Genomic DNA, 16,106 nt, shown 5'->3' with positions numbered 1-16,106 from the left:
AATGAAGAGGTTGTTTCCTGAAAAGACCAACGACTTGTGTGTATGCACAAATATGTGTGTCCTAGGTAAGCAATGATCCATAAACATAAGTACGGAAAGCGAGGCAACCATAAACAATGATATAATATCTCAGCCCATGTCCTTCTTCGCATGGGACTTACCGTAAAAAGCTTCGTTCATTGGTTCATCATTGTAAGCCTCTTCTATTTCTCCTCCTGCACTCTTTTTGATGCCTCAAACGCCATATTTCCCTTGGAGATCACTCTCCAAACTAAATATTTGAAGTACCACAAACCTGTCAAAAAAACTAAAACAGCACACAATCCATCTACCATATCATGTAATTAGTTATATGGCATTAAAAAACGACGCTGTAGCACCTACACGAGCAACTAAGACTATTAATAACTATGAGAATAAACTACCAAACTTATGAAGTATAAGTACTAGACAAATAAAATTATTATCAACTACCAAAAAGTGCACTAAATTACAAACTACACATGCAAACTACGAAAGTCCAAACTAATCTGCCACCCTTATCCTCCTGCGCCAAGATCTCCTATCTGAGGTCATGTCAGCACTGAGGTTTAGGGCCCTTAAGTCCAGCGTGAGTAGATCAGCCCAAGTCCTCCTTGGCCTCCCTCTCGTTCTTGATCCTGATACCACTAAATCTTCCACCCTGCGCACTGGAGTAGCTATCCTTCTTCGCCTAATATGCCCAAACCAACACAATTGACCTTCCTTCACTTTTTCTGCAATAGGCGCAACTCGTAATTTATTCCTGAAAAAACCATTTGACAATCTATCCAACATGGTACGTCCATAAATCCACTTTAACATTCTCATTTCCGCCACCTCTAACCTACACTCTTGAGCCTTTTTCAATGCCCAGCACTCCGACCCGTATAACAAGGCCGGTCTGATCGCTACCCTATAAAGTTTTCCTTTTACTCTAAAGGGACCCTCCTATCACATAATATTCCTGTAGCAGCCCTCAATTTTAGCCATCCTGATTTGATACGATGTGTAACATCCGCATCTATCCCCCTTCCTTATGCAAAACAGAACCCAGATACCTGAAATTATCTTTGGGGGGTAATACTTGATCGGCCATCAGAACATCCACCCCCTCACCATTCGGTAGATTACTAAAGTTACACCACAAATATTCCGTCTTAGACCGACTAATCCGCAATCCATTAGACTCCAATATATACCTCCATCGCTCTAATGTTACATTAACTGCAACCCTTGTCTCCTTAATTATGACTATATCATCCGCGAATAGCATACACCAAGGTACACTATCCTGAATACCCCTAGTTAGAACATCCATTATAACTGCGAAAAGAAATGGGCTTAGCGAGGATCCTTGGTGAAGTTATATTCCTACCGGAAAGTAATGAGCATCCCCAACCGGTGTTCGAACACACGTCCTTACCTGAAAATACATTTCTTGTATCACCCTCAAATATATCCATGGCACCCCTTTAGCCACCAAACTTTCCCAAATAACCATTTATCTATTCATTTCCGGCCATCTCTAATCTTATCTACCCCCTCTACTCTCTAACATACACAATTTCTGAATTTCTTTCTGTGTTATTATTTCATTTATGAAAAATAAATGCGAGAGAAGAGATATGATCTTTTTTATTAAATAATACAAATGTCCTTCTTTTATCCAAGAAAACTGTGGTTTATTCATCCAAAGCAATATACAAACATGTTCCCATCCCGGTTTACTCGTATTTACTTTGTTGTTTTTCTCCCCCAGTTCTCCGGGTTTGGCAAACAACTCCTTACTTGATCCGCCACCAAATAAACACAACCATATATAAATATACTTTAACTGGTGTACAAATTGCCTCTGAATGGACTAGATTCTCCGATAGTACCAATATAAAAGGGCCAATATTAAAAGAAATACAGGGAGATGAAAGCCTTATCATCAAGTTTGATAATTAGGGTATCTATAGGAGTTGTCATTAGATATATTTCCTTGTTATTTATTTATTTATAGTTTATTTGTATTTTATAGTTTCTTGTTATATATTGTGTATTTTTCATTTATAAGTTGTGTGTTTTCGTGCAATAGAGTTATCTATAATTGATTGATTTGGTAAGAAGTAGGGGTGGTGGTGGTGATATTGGTAGTAATTTAGGGAGAAGAGTTTCTCGGGAGGGGCAAAGGTCAACTAATGTTTATTTTCGAGTAGGTACGATGCATGTAGGTTCTCTGACCGAGAAATTTTTAGAACTTGTGGATATGTTAAAGAAAAAAAAGGTAGATGTGATTTGCATTCAGAAAACTAAGTGGAAGGGTAGTAGTACTAAGGAAGCTAACGGGTTTAAATTGTGGTATTCAGGGGTTGGTAATACAAGGAATGGTGTGGGTATTTTGATAAGTTCTCTCTTGAAGGAGAATATAGTAGAAGTGAGTAGAGTCAGTGATAGGATTATGAAGATTAAACTCGTAGTTAATGAAGAGATCGTTAATTTTGTAAGTGTGTATGCACCCCATGTTGGTTTGAGTGAGTTAGCGAGAAAGATTTTTTGAGATTGTTTGGATGAAATAGTTAGGTTGATACCTAGGGACCAGAATTTATATATAGGAGGTGATTTTAATGGTCATATTGGCGAACAATCAGATGGTTATGTAGGCATTCATGGGGGTTTTAGTTTTAGGTTGAGGAACAAGAGTGGGTGGGATCTTTTGGAGTTTGCTTTGGCACATGAATTAATGATTATTAATTCTTGTTTTAAAAAAAGGGATGATCATCTGATTACTTTTAGGAGTGGAGGTTGTAACTCATAAATCGATTATCTTCTTATGAGAAAAGGCAACATGGATTGTAAAGATTGTAAAGTATTCCCGAGTGAGGCATGTACTACTCAACATCGTTTATTGGTAATGGATATATGTATAAGGAAAAGAGTAGTACAAGATAATAGAGAGGTGACACCGAACATTTTATGGAAAAATCTAAAGGGAGACAAAGTAGGTATTTTTAAAGAAAGGATTGGGTTGGCAAAAGACAGATTTTATGATGAGGATGTTAATAGAATGTGGAATCAATTGGCCTGTACAATCAGAAATGTAGCTATAGGTATGTTAGGGGTTACCTGAAGAAAGGTTCAGGTGCAGAAGGAAGCTTGGTGGTGGGACCAGGAGGTGCAGGAGCGAGTAAAAATTAAATATGATCCTTTTAGGGAACTTTTGTGTTGCCAAGATAATAAACAAGTTGATATGAGAAGAATTTTATATAAGGAAGCTAGACGTATGGCTAAGAAGACAGTAGCGGAGGCCAAATCAAAGGCGTACGGGGCTATGTATAATCACCTTGGTACAAAAGAGGGTCAAAATGGTATTTATAGATTGACAAAGGTTAGAGAAAGGAGGAGGAGAGATTTAGGTTTTGTTAAGTGTATATGGGATGTTAATGGATACGTGCTAGTGAAGGATAAGGATATTCGAAATAGATGGCATAACTATTTCAAGGAGTTATTTAATGAGGAGAGAATTGGTGTTACGGTGATAGGATCAGATAGTGCGTCTGACTTTGACTTTGGTGTTCAGTCTTCTATGAGCAGAGCCGAAGTTAAGGGAGCATTACCTAAGATGGGGAGAGGTAAAGCTACAGGGCCAGATCAAATACCTATAGAGGTATGGTTGTGTTTGGGTGAAGAGGGAGAGAAATGGCTAACGAGGTTATTCCACAATATACTTTGGACTAGTGTCATACCGCAGGAATGGAGGCTTAGCATGGTAGTGCCGATCTATAAAATTAAGGGAGATGCACATGATTTTAGCAATTATAATCAAATACATGATATACTAAAAAATGAAAATTTATAGCTAAGAAGCCCATATATTATTTATATTTTATCTTCATATTTGTTTAATTATACTATTAAATTTATTTTATGTTTATGTGTGACCTTTTTTCAGAGACATATGTAGAGGAATTTTATTTTTCTTGCTATTTGCAACAAGTTCCACAAACAATGAAGAAACTGCTCCAAGTCCCTTATGTTTCTCCTCTTCATCAAACTACTAGTGTAAGCTTTCTTTGTTCTTCTTTAAACTTTACTATGCAAATATATAAAATATATATATATGCACATAGTACAAGTGAAGCCCTCATCACTATTTACCTTTATATTACCTGACACATGGTTGAAAATGAGATTTCTTACTTATAAAGATGTAGGCTCTGTTTGTGACAAATTATAGTGCTCTAAAAACTTATATATCAATACAAGAACACGTAGGCTCACCATTTTCAGCCTCACTAGAACCTTCTATTGATGTAATAGATCAGTAACTATTCAAAAAGTATATAGTTATGATATTTCTTGAATCCAGTAGTAATCACTATTTAACTTTACATTACCCGATACATAGTTGAAAATGAGATTTCTTACTTGATAAAGATGTAGGCTCTGTCTGGGACAAATTATAGTTTTGTAAAAACTTATATTTCAATACTTGAACAGGTGGGTAAACTTATATTTCGTAGGCTCACCATTTTCAGCCTCATAGTCTTAGTAGTGGAATTTGTGGTGGTATTGTTGGTGGTGAAGTTCGTGCTAACTTAAGTAGTATCATTGGTGGTAACTTTAATTATGGCATCAACGGTGGTAGCATTGGTTGTATATTAGGTAGTCTTAGTAGTGACATTGGGGGTAGCATGACTAGCATCTTTAGTGGTTACATTGGTGGTACTAGAGACGATAACATTAGTAGTGGATTTGGTGGCATTGATGATGACATTGGTTGTAGCGCTCTTGTTAGTGCAATTGGCGGTATTGGAAGTGCTATTTTTGGTCGGATAATTGGTGGTGGTATTGTAGGTGTTGGTGTTAAAGTTCGTTGTAGTTTAAACATTTCCATTGGTGGCCACATTAATTATGGTATTACAGGTGGTACAATTGGTGGTGGCATTGGTGGTAATATTGCTGGTAGCTTTAGTAGTGGCATGGCTAGTTGTCATAGTTTCAGCATTGGTGGTATATATAGTTTCAGCATTGGTGGTATATTTGTTAGTCTTAATTGTGGCAAGGGTGGTAGCATTCGTGGTAGCTTAAGTGGAATCATTGGTGGTGGCATTGCTGGTAGCTTTAGTGGTAGCAGTGGTTGTATGTTCGGTAATATTCGGTGGTAGTGGTTTTAGTTATGGTCTTGGTCCCGGTTCCATTGGCGTATTAGGATCGCTAGTGGTGAAAACCTTGATAGTGGTGGCATTGGTGGTAGTGCTATTAATATGAGTGGTGGTGCTCCTTACATTAACCCACCTTACAGTGTTGACCAACTACCTTTCACATGGACATCAACATCAACATTATCCTAATAATTTCTTGGAGTTCCTCATGTGGCTATTTCCTAATTTTGTTTCTTTTTCTACTCCCAAGGCTACTATCACTTTTACAGAGGATGAACCCATGTTCACAATAAGATTTGTGACTTTGGAGGAGATGTACTTCCAAAAAGCAGCTCACGTTCTCCAAGAATTTCGGGTTCTCCAAATAGTTGATAAACCTTAGGCTCTTTATATGATTTTAAAGATGTCTCAGCTCTTATAAAATTGTACCATAAAAATTGTAAATCATTTTAAAAATATAATATATCTTTTAGATATGTTTTCATCATGCCTATAAAGGAATAATTTTTCAAAATTTAAAAAACAATAAATAGATAAAAAATAGAGAAATGAGTTCCTTAAGAAAAAGAACAAAAAAGTACAATTAGTTCATAGTCTGTGGTTAATATTAAAAGTTACTAGTTTGTATGAACCTTCCTCTAAAATTTATTATTAACAAGTGGTTATTAATTTATTCAAAATAACAAGTGGTTATTAATAAAAGTTATTGGGTTCTATGAACCTTCATCTAAATGATTGATGAAGGTTTAACCATAACCCAATTTTAATGGTAACCTAGTAACTCACCCACAATCATGAAGGTTTGTTCTCTAACTCATCATTTCTTTGTTTAATTCATTCTCTATTTATATTATGTTTTGTTCTAATTGTGCATTCCTTAGATTTAAAATTTTACCTAAAACATTAAACTTTAATAATTGTATTAAAATTATATTGAACACATATATAAATATTTTATACAAAAAACAACTATAGAACATAAAATAATATATAAATGCTAAAATGAATGCTTACAAACTTAAATCATATATTTATTTATATTTTACTTTATTTCAAATACATTACATAAAATACAATGTATAAAATATAGAACATGAAAAATAGAGCATATAATAAATAGAAAAACGGAAGGAAGTACATAATTCAAAGAATTACAACACATATCAAAATATAGAAAATATGAAAATATATAAAATGTTTAAAAGTTATGTAAAGTATTAAAAAATATTGAAAATTCAAACTCCAATAAATTTACCTTACACATTAAATTTCAATAGTGATATGTAATATTAAACATACACTAAACATTTTTAATTTCATTACAAAATATATATAAGTTACAAAAAACACTATTAGAGAACACAAAATAATATATAGAACCAAAAAATGATGTTAAACAAAATTAAATCATATATTTAAAGAAATTTAATTTATTAAAAATACAGAACATTATACAATTTATAAAAATATAGAACATAAAAATTAAAGCATATAACAATAGAGATAGAAAGAATTATAAAATATATAAGACAAACAAATTACATAAGAAGTAAAAATACTAAACCTCTAAAAAAGTAGTGAATGCTTAAAAGTTTTTTAAGTGTTAGAAAATATTTGGCAAATGACAATTAATGGAAGAAATATATTTTTTTACTGAATTTAACATAGAACATGGGTTTGTAGATGGCAAGAAATATATTGGAGGTTGAGATCCAAAAATTATAGACTTTGTCATGCATCAAGATAAGTCACCCGGTCCACATGGGTTGAAGCCGAAATTTTTCAAACTTATTGGAATATTGTCAGAAGATATGTTGTTCAATTTTGTGGGACTTTCTTTGATACAGAACATGAGAACATGGGCCAAGGGAACTAAATCTTACGCGTATACATCTTATTTAGATATTCGACCTATCTCTCTTGATAATGTTCTAATGCGTATATTATCTAAGGTGCTGGAGAATAAGTTTAAATGATGTTTAAACTCGATAATGTTTAACAAACAAAGTGCTTTTAATGAACGGATGCTATTAACTTATAATGAAATGATTGCATTTGAAGTCATTGGGAAAAAAGGATGTGGTTGGTTTAAAAATTGATATTTTGAAGGCATAAGATAGGTTGGAATAAAGATTTATTAAACAAATGTGGCATAAATTTGGTTTGCACTGAGCCTGGATTTCTAGGATTATGATATGTGTTCTGAAATTTTCATATAGTTTTGTACACAGTAGTGGAATTTTTGTTGATGTGCATCCACAACGGTGACTTCGACATGGAGATCCAATCTCTCCCTACTTGTATATTCTATGCGCGGAAGGTTTAAATCTATCATTAGAAAGTTAGAAGAGACATGTTTGCTTCATGGAGTTAAGGTTGCTAGAGGAGCTCCAAGTATCTCCCATGTGTTATTTGGTGATGATTATTTTTTCTTTTTCAAGCAACGAGTGTAGACAGAAGGAATATGAAGTGTATTTTATAGAGGTGTGAGCGTTTGTCTTGACAAGTAGTCCATTACTTTAAGTCTACTGTGTTTTTTAGTCCTAATAGTTGTGCTGATAATTGAACATTCATATGTCATATCCCGGGGGTTGAAGAAATTGAATTGATAAACCATGAAAATATCTTGAAATGTCAATATAGTGGTGGTCTGAGAGTTAGGAGTTTGAGGAACTTCCATACAATTATGCTTGCCAAGCAATATTGGATAATCATTAGTGGAACATTTAACATATACTTTAACTTACTCCCGTTCGGTGGTGGGCTCCACAATTGTGCAAGATAGGTCAGCCTAGAGTTTTTCTAGTTCAATGTTTAACAATTATTTATTTCCATTGGGTTTGGCCTCCGAATGCTTGCTTTTACCACCGGTGTCATTCTCTTCATAATCTTGATCTTTGTCGAGATTTATAAGCATGATGATTCTTGTTGTCCCCTGGTCTTCTCTCATTTTCCCGACACTCTTCTCAGTTGGGTACTACATCTTGAGATTGGGGATTGACCCAATAGCTTGGAAGGCCAAAAAGAATGGTTCTCCTGGGAGTGCGTTGTAGGGGATTTTAGAATCTTACGATGTAGAATTTTACTTATTTTACGATGTAGAATTTTACCTATATGACATTTTATTGGTACTAATATGTAAAGTAATCGTACATTCACAAGGTATATGCAGTCCGTTGAAGGCCTCAAGAGGTACCTCATGGCATGGCTCCACCTGTAGTCCAGCTAGGTTCATTATGCTATACGTCCGATGAAATAAGATATTAGACGAACTCCCTTCATCTACTAACACTTTCCATATATTATTTCCCCGATGACATGGTGGATCATCAGCGGATCTTCATAAGGTTATATTACATCCTTGTAGTCCTCTTTCTTGAAGGAGAGCGACATAGTCTATCTAAAAGGGCTGAACTAGTATAAATTATAAACTTGACGAGCGTACCTTTTCTTGAAATTTTTACTGTCAACTCAAAGGGTATTGCTTCCCAAATTTGTCTTCACCTCTCCCTGATATCTCATTTTTGGCTCTGTGTTCCTTGTCTCATTCGGCCCCAACTCATCCCTCGAGTCTCTTAGAAATACATAGTTCTTCAGCCTTGATCATTTTTTTAATCAGCTTCTTCAAGTGAAAACATTCATCACTATTTTGCTCATTATATTCTTGGTAGTAAGAATACATATCGGAATTCTTCTTGTGGTTGGCCATCTTAATTTTAGCTGGTCGGAAGAAAACTGGGTTGCCTTTTATTTAGTGGAAAATTTTGGAAATCAGCGCATTAAGTGGTGTAAACCCAGTCAATTATCTAACTCTTCGCCTTTCCAAGCCTCAATCCGTTTCCTTCTTATAATTAACCATTTAATTCATTTTGGGAGTATTCGTAGTGGCTTGACAGCCGGTTACGGTCACCTCTTCGGGGCTCCCTATACCCCTCATATATATACCATTCATGGACTTTGGGATATAATCATAAATTGAGAATAAAAAGGGAAAAACATATAAATTTCATTGAAATTGGAAATTCATATAATGTCCTACATGCTTTGCCATTAGGAGATTCAAATTGCATTACTAAAGTAAATGACTAAATTTAATAATCCAAAATAAATAAAGAGGAAGGCTTTAGAGAGGCGTACTGGAAAAATTACCGGAATCTGGAAGTGTACCAAGTGTTTTTAAAAGGTTTGCATTCCAAAGTCTTTAGCTTATATGTTCCCGGCCTTATGACTTCAGCTATAAAGTAAGGGTCTCTCCAATTTTCCTAAAGTTTTCCTTGCATAACGGATATTAAAATTGCTAACTTCCTCACCACTAGGTAATCGACAAAGAAAGTGCGCTCCTTTACACACTAATCATAATACTGGGTTTCCTGAAGTTGGTATTTGAGGTTTCTATGGCGAGCTACTTCGCTTTCTTCTTCAAGAAGGTCTATATTGGCTCTTAGGCCAACTTCGTTGCTTTACAAATTAAGCACTTCGATTCGGTAAGTTGATAATCTAAAAAGTATTTCGATCGTGGATGGTCTTGGGGTTATCCGATAAGCCCACAAGACCCATCACAATTCTTCACCCGATAAATCTTTGGCTTCGCCCAACCTCTTTTTGATTCCATCGAAAATAATCTTATTTGTTTCTTCATTCACCCCATTGCCTTGAGGATGACCCAGAGAGCTGAATTTTTGTTGGATCTCGAATTGGTGCAAGAAATTCATTTTATCATTCCTTTTAATTCCAATGATTAAATAAATAAAGCAATTAGTAATTTTTTTTAAAAGCTGTATCATTTTTCTCAAATGTATAACTTGTCTGTCAAAAATTTTGTGTTGTATCTTATACCTCTAAAAATTTAATTTGATTAAATGTTGTTATAAAATAAATATTAATTTGTATATGACAATAAATATGTGCATTATAGTGAGAGGTTGTAATTACTTTATCATTCAATTTATATTGTTCAATTTATATTGATTAGTTGCTGGATAGTTGCCTAACGGAAACAAGGGTTTGGTGAACTAGTGCTAGAGAAGTTTGTACTGCTGGGTAGTATAGTACTTAGAGGGCAGGTTCAAAAATAGGGTTTCAGCAAGCCATTATCAGCAGTTAGGATAAAGAGAGATACATTATTATATCTTGTAGCTGTAAACTTGTTGTGATTCAATAATATATTCTCTTACCAAGTTGGTAAGGGACCCGGACGTAGACCATAGGGGATTAAGGGTCGAACCTGGCTAAAATTCTTGTGTGTTCTTATTACTTTTCTGCATTTAGTCATCTAAGCTTACCATCATTTTCAGATTATTGAACTGTTTATATAATCTCAGTAAGCGATTATCGGGTAAAATTTAAAACTAATCTTAGTTTACCATAATCTACATGGATAGTGAAGAATCTCAAAGATAAGGAAGACCTCTCATGAACATATCTCAAAGCATTCATTTCCAAAATCTATACGGACAGTGAAGAATCACCCTCCAGAATAGGTTATTGGTAATATTACTTATGGACTCAAGACAAGGAAAGGCAATGCAATTTTTTGTGCTTATGCTGCATTTCTAGCTCAAGAGGAACTTAAGAATGTTAAAGAAGCACTCGAAGATGAAAATTGGATCTTGGCTATGCAAGAAGAACTCAATCAATTCGAACAATGTGATGTTTGGGAACTTGTCAAGCCACTAAAGAATACTTCAGTAATTGGTATAAAATGGATTTTCAAGAATAAAGAGGATGAATTTAGTACTGTTACTCGAAATAAAGCAAGGCTTATGACACAAGGGTACAATCAACAAGAAGGCATTGACTTTGATCAAACTTATGCTCCAGTAGCTAGATTGGAATCAATTAGGATGCTTCTTGCTTATGCATGCTACAAGAAGATCAAGCTACCTCAAATGGACGTCAAAAGTGCTTTTCTTATTGGATTTATGGAAGAAGAAGTTTATGTCAAGCAACCCCCTGGTTTTGAACATAAACAACATCCAGACTATGTTTGCAAGCTCAAGAAGGCATTATATGGCTTAATGTAAGCATCAAGGGCCTGGTACAAGAGGCTTAGTAAGTTTTGGCCAAAAATGACTTCATTCGAGGTAAAATCGATCCTACTTTATTTACTAGGCAAAATGGTAATGATATTTTGATTGTCGAGATATATGTAGATGATATAATTTTTGGATCCACTAATGATTCTATGTGTCAGTAGTTTTCTAAGTGTATGAGCAGTGAATTTGACATGTCCATGATGGGTGAGCTGAACTATTTTTGGGACTCCAAATCAAGCAATCTAAGGATGGCATCTATGTTCATCAGTCAAAGTATGTGAAGAACTTGCTGACTAGATTTGGATTTGAGCATGTCAAGTCAAAATCTACACCAATGAATCAAAACAGCAGGGCTGACTTCAGAACGGTAAGGCAGTTGATATCAAAAAATATAGAGGCATGATTGGTAGTCTTTTATATTTTACTACTTCCCGACCGGATATTATGTATAGTATTTGTGTATGTGCTCGTTTTTAAGCTAAACCTAAGGAATCACACTTAAATATAGTTAAATGAATATTTCGATATTGAAGTAGGACTATTAATCTTGGGTTATTTTATCCTATTACAAGAATATTTGATGTTGTGGGGTATAGTGGTGCAGATTTTGCAGGATGTCAAACTGATAGAAAGAGCACAAGTGGTATTTGTACATACTAAGGACAAACTCTTCTATCTTGGCAAAGTAAGAAACAAACTTCAATTGCATTATCCACAGCAGAAGATGAGTATTTAGTAGGGGGTAGTTGTTGCTCTCAAATTTTGTGGATGCTTCACACTCTACGAGATTTTGGAATCAAGTATGGTAAAGTTCCAATCTATTATGACAATACTAGCACCATCAACATATCAACGAATTCTGTGAATTACTCAAGAACAAAGCATATTGATTTTTATCACCATTTCCTGAGAGATAATGCTGCCAAAGGTAAGATTAAATTAGTTTTTATGCCTACTGAATATCAATTGGCAGATATCTTTACAAAACCCCTTGGCGAAGCAAGATTTTCTACCATTCGAAGAGAACTTGTCATGTGCAGTGTATAATGGCAAGCTATCTTTAGAAATTTGGTAATGTTAACTTACTATTAATTTTCATATTAGCTTAGTATGATTGTTTATTAAATGTCATAATTTGTGTTTGATTTGATTTATTAATTTTGACATGCCATTATCTGTTTATTGGTGCTTACTTGTTTGTGTGTTTTGATGCTTTCTTTTCTCTAAAAGAGGATGCTCTCAACACTTCTGATCAGCCCTCAACCTAGATCTTTTTGATGCTTTAAGGTGACGAAATTTAGGAGATTTATGTTTATTTAAGGTTTATTTAAGACTTCTTTCATCTGTTGGTTTATGGTTAATCTGGTGTGGTTTGCTACTTGGTTTATGAACTTGGTTTATGATAGTTATTTTTGCTTAATACTTGATTTGCTTTGGTTATGTTAAAAATTGGTGAGGTAATGATATGCTGCTATGTTGGTTGTGTTGGATATGCATTTGTTGTTATTTACAGTTTAATTATTTGCAGTAGTGTGTTATAAAGTATTTCTTAATTTTGAGATATGCATAGATTTAGGGGGAATTTTATAATTCTCCTAAATGTGTGTAATCATCAAAAAGGGGGAGATTGTAACTCCTTAGTTTTGATGATCACAACACAGCAAGCCATTATGTTGTTATTTAAGACTGTTTGTAGGATATATCATCTTAATGAGATTGTTGTGTAAGCATCATGACAGCAAGCTGTCATAAGACAGTAATCTATTTCGGCAAGCTATGATCACATTATTCAGAACAATAGCAAGCCAAGATGGACAGTTCAGACTCAACAAGGAAATATATTTTCAAGGAGATATTTCAGGAATTTCTTTTAACGAATTATATGGACTTCTCTATTATATTATACGTGGTTTATATATATTAGAGCTCAGTTATAAAAAAAATTCTAACTTTAAAACAGTTCCTAATTTGTAGGAGTTTGTTTTCTTTTCAAACTCTATCTCCTAGAAATTTGATAAAAAATATTTTATACTCATCCAAAATAGAAGAGACTTTTTCTGATCATTTTTGTTTCTTTATCTCTTCTATTAAACATATATATGAATATTGGAAATCATCCCAACTAATTTAAATGTTAGAGTTGGATTCTAACTGTTGTAAGTTGTTGAGATTGTTTTAAACGTTAGTGTATATTTATATACGAGTTTTCTTGCAGTTTTTATGACTGATGTATTGCAGCAAGAACACTCACAACTAAATGATCTTTATTAGTTCTAAAATACTCTCCAGCTTTTAATTATATACACGTGTTTTATCTTAGAGAGTCTATAGTTTGAGTTGTAATTACTTTATCATTCCATTTGTATTGTTCAATTTGTATTGATTAGTTGCTGGATAGTTGGCTAAGAGAAATAAGGGTTTGGTGAACTAGTGCTAGAGAAGTTTGTACTACTGGCTAATGTAGTACTTAGAGGGCAGGTTTAGAAACAGGGTTATAGCAAGCCATTATCAACAGCTGGGATAAAGGGAGATATATTATTGTATATTATCTTACCAAGTTGTAAACTTACTGTTATTCAATAATATATTGTCTTACCAAGTTGGTAACGCACCAGGTCGTAGACTATAGGGGATTACGAGTCGAACCCGGCTAAAATTATTACTTTTCTGCATACTATTTTCTGTACTGCATTTAGTCATCTTAGCTGACCATCATTGTCTGATTATTGAAGTGTTTATAAAATCTCAGTAAGGGATTATCCGGTAAAATTTAAAGCTAATCTTAGTTAGCCATAATCATCGTCCCATAACACATATTTTTTTTACTTTTTCATCTAAAATTAATAATTTTACATATCTTTTTAAAATATATTTTTTTGAATTAAAGTTTAATATTTATAATTTTATTCAAAAAAGAAATTCGAGAACTAATATATGAACCTATCCTCCTTACTCATCTTAAAATCATAATGGAATTATATTTTGGTACATATTAGACAAAATAATGTCTTTTTGTACTGGTCAACCTTTTTGTGAATGCTAGCAAAAAAATACAAAGTGGGCTGACTTTGCCCCTTTGCATTTCCTACTTTGTGGAAAGACCCAAAATTTATTAGAAAACTTGTCTATTAAAAATTTTGAGTTAAAAAAATATAAGCATGGTTTTCAATAATAAATTTTTATTACAGTTGAAAATATTAAAAATATTCATTATAATTTCGTCAAAGTACATATGGTCAAGTCAGACCATTATAATTTGAAAATAAAATTGATTAATAATTAAATAAAAATCAACAGTCATATTATCATTCAATTTAATTCTTATGTTTAAATAAACAAAGTAATTAGTAAATATTTTTATAAACCGTATCATTTTTCTCATACGTATAATTTTTTGTCAATTTTTTTTTATCCTATCTTATACCTGTAGAAATTTAATTTGATTAAATGTGGTTATGTAAATATTATTTTTTGCATGAAAAATAATTTATTATTGTTAGTTAGGGTTGGATTACTACATATATTATTGTTAATTGAGGTCAATAGGTGGTTTATATATAATCTCACAATATAAAATATAGAATTTTCGAAAAAATGTCATTTTGAAGTTATGTTTTCTATACACTGCTTACCACTTGATTTTTAGAATGTCATTTTATTTACAACACAAAATAAATTAGAGTAATACTTCTTTAGGCTTCTACATCCACATCCAATTAATTTACATAATACATGGAGCAAAGTATATTGAATCAAAAATTTGAACTATATTGGGCCCATTGAAACCCATGATATACAACTGGGCCTGCAAAATGGAGTTTATAAAAAAGGTAGGTAAAACCCTAATACAAGCACAAGTGGGCGCAGCCTTACAAACAAAATAAACTTGTACATGGCTATAAAATAGTATTTTGGTGTTATTTATATTTTCTATAAAAAAGTGTTTTGGTGTTCTAAGGTTAAACACATCTCCAAATGAATTGGTGGAGGATTAAGTAGATAAGATTTGGAGGTTTTCATGAATTGATGTTGTTTAACAAGGTTAAGGTAATAATTTGTATTTCCCTGTTTCTTCATTTTTATTTCTTATATGTTTTTTGAACAAACTTTTGTTAAAACTTAAAACCGTACAATAAGTATCCCATTTTTCTTCTATATATATATATAGATTGACATGGAATGCCGCTTGTATTTGTTTTTACATGACCTCCATAACAAGAATTATCCCTTTGAGAATTAAATGTCAATGTTAAGAAAAAGAATTGAGTTACATTTATAATAACTTTTTTCAATCAATCAATCAATCTTACCTAATAACACCACCTAGGGCAGTGTCTGGGGAGGGTGTATCGTACGCAGCCTTACCCTCATTCCAAAGAATGAAGAGGTTGTTTCCTGAAAAGACCAACGACTTGTGTGTATGCACAAATATGTGTGTCCTAGGTAAGCAATGATCCATAAACATAAGTACGGAAAGCGAGGCAACCATAAACAATGATATAATATCTCAGCCCATGTCCTTCTTCGCATGGGACTTACCGTAAAAAGCTTCGTTCATTGGTTCATCATTGTAAGCCTCTTCTATTTCTCCTCCTGCACTCTTTTTGATGCCTCAAACGCCATATTTCCCTTGGAGATCACTCTCCAAACTAAATATTTGAAGTACCACAAACCTGTCAAAAAAACTAAAACAGCACACAATCCATCTACCATATCATATAATTAGTTATATGGCATTAAAAAACGACGCTGTAGCACCTACACGAGCAACTAAGACTATTAATAACTATGAGAATAAACTACCAAACTTATGAAGTATAAGTACTAGACAAATAAAATTATTACCAACTACCAAAAAGTGCACTAAATTACAAACTACACATGCAAACTACGAAAGTCCAAA

The 16,106-nt window shown here is 33.4% G+C and overlaps 1 protein-coding gene across 1 annotated transcript; it reads right to left on the bottom strand.

Annotated features, from left to right (window-relative positions):
* Window positions 1–525: 525 nt before the first annotated feature.
* On the bottom strand, window positions 526–1,339 carry LOC141701215 (uncharacterized). The gene is made up of 2 exons (XM_074504906.1): window positions 1,106–1,339; window positions 526–969 (listed from the first exon to the last, which is right to left on the bottom strand). The coding sequence occupies exons 1-2, from the start codon at window positions 1,337–1,339 to the stop codon at window positions 526–528; spliced, it is 678 nt and encodes a 225-aa protein (XP_074361007.1).
* Window positions 1,340–16,106: the final 14,767 nt, after the last annotated feature.

This window comes from Apium graveolens, unplaced genomic scaffold (assembly GCF_009905375.1).
Source record: "Apium graveolens cultivar Ventura unplaced genomic scaffold, ASM990537v1 ctg3591, whole genome shotgun sequence".
Taxonomy (NCBI): Eukaryota; Viridiplantae; Streptophyta; class Magnoliopsida; order Apiales; family Apiaceae; genus Apium; species Apium graveolens.
The sequence above is the reverse complement of the archived record's forward strand: the minus strand, read 5'-3'. Positions and strand labels throughout refer to the sequence as shown.

Excerpts from the sequence above, each read along its gene's own strand:
- LOC141701215 (XM_074504906.1), bottom strand. The coding sequence starts at position 1,339 with ATGGATGTTCTAACTAGGGGTATTCAGGATAGTGTACCTTGGTGTATG. Across the intron at positions 970-1,105 it reads ATGTTCTGATGGCCGATCAA|GAGGGTCCCTTTAGAGTAAA; the intron begins GTATTACCCCCC and ends ATTATGTGATAG.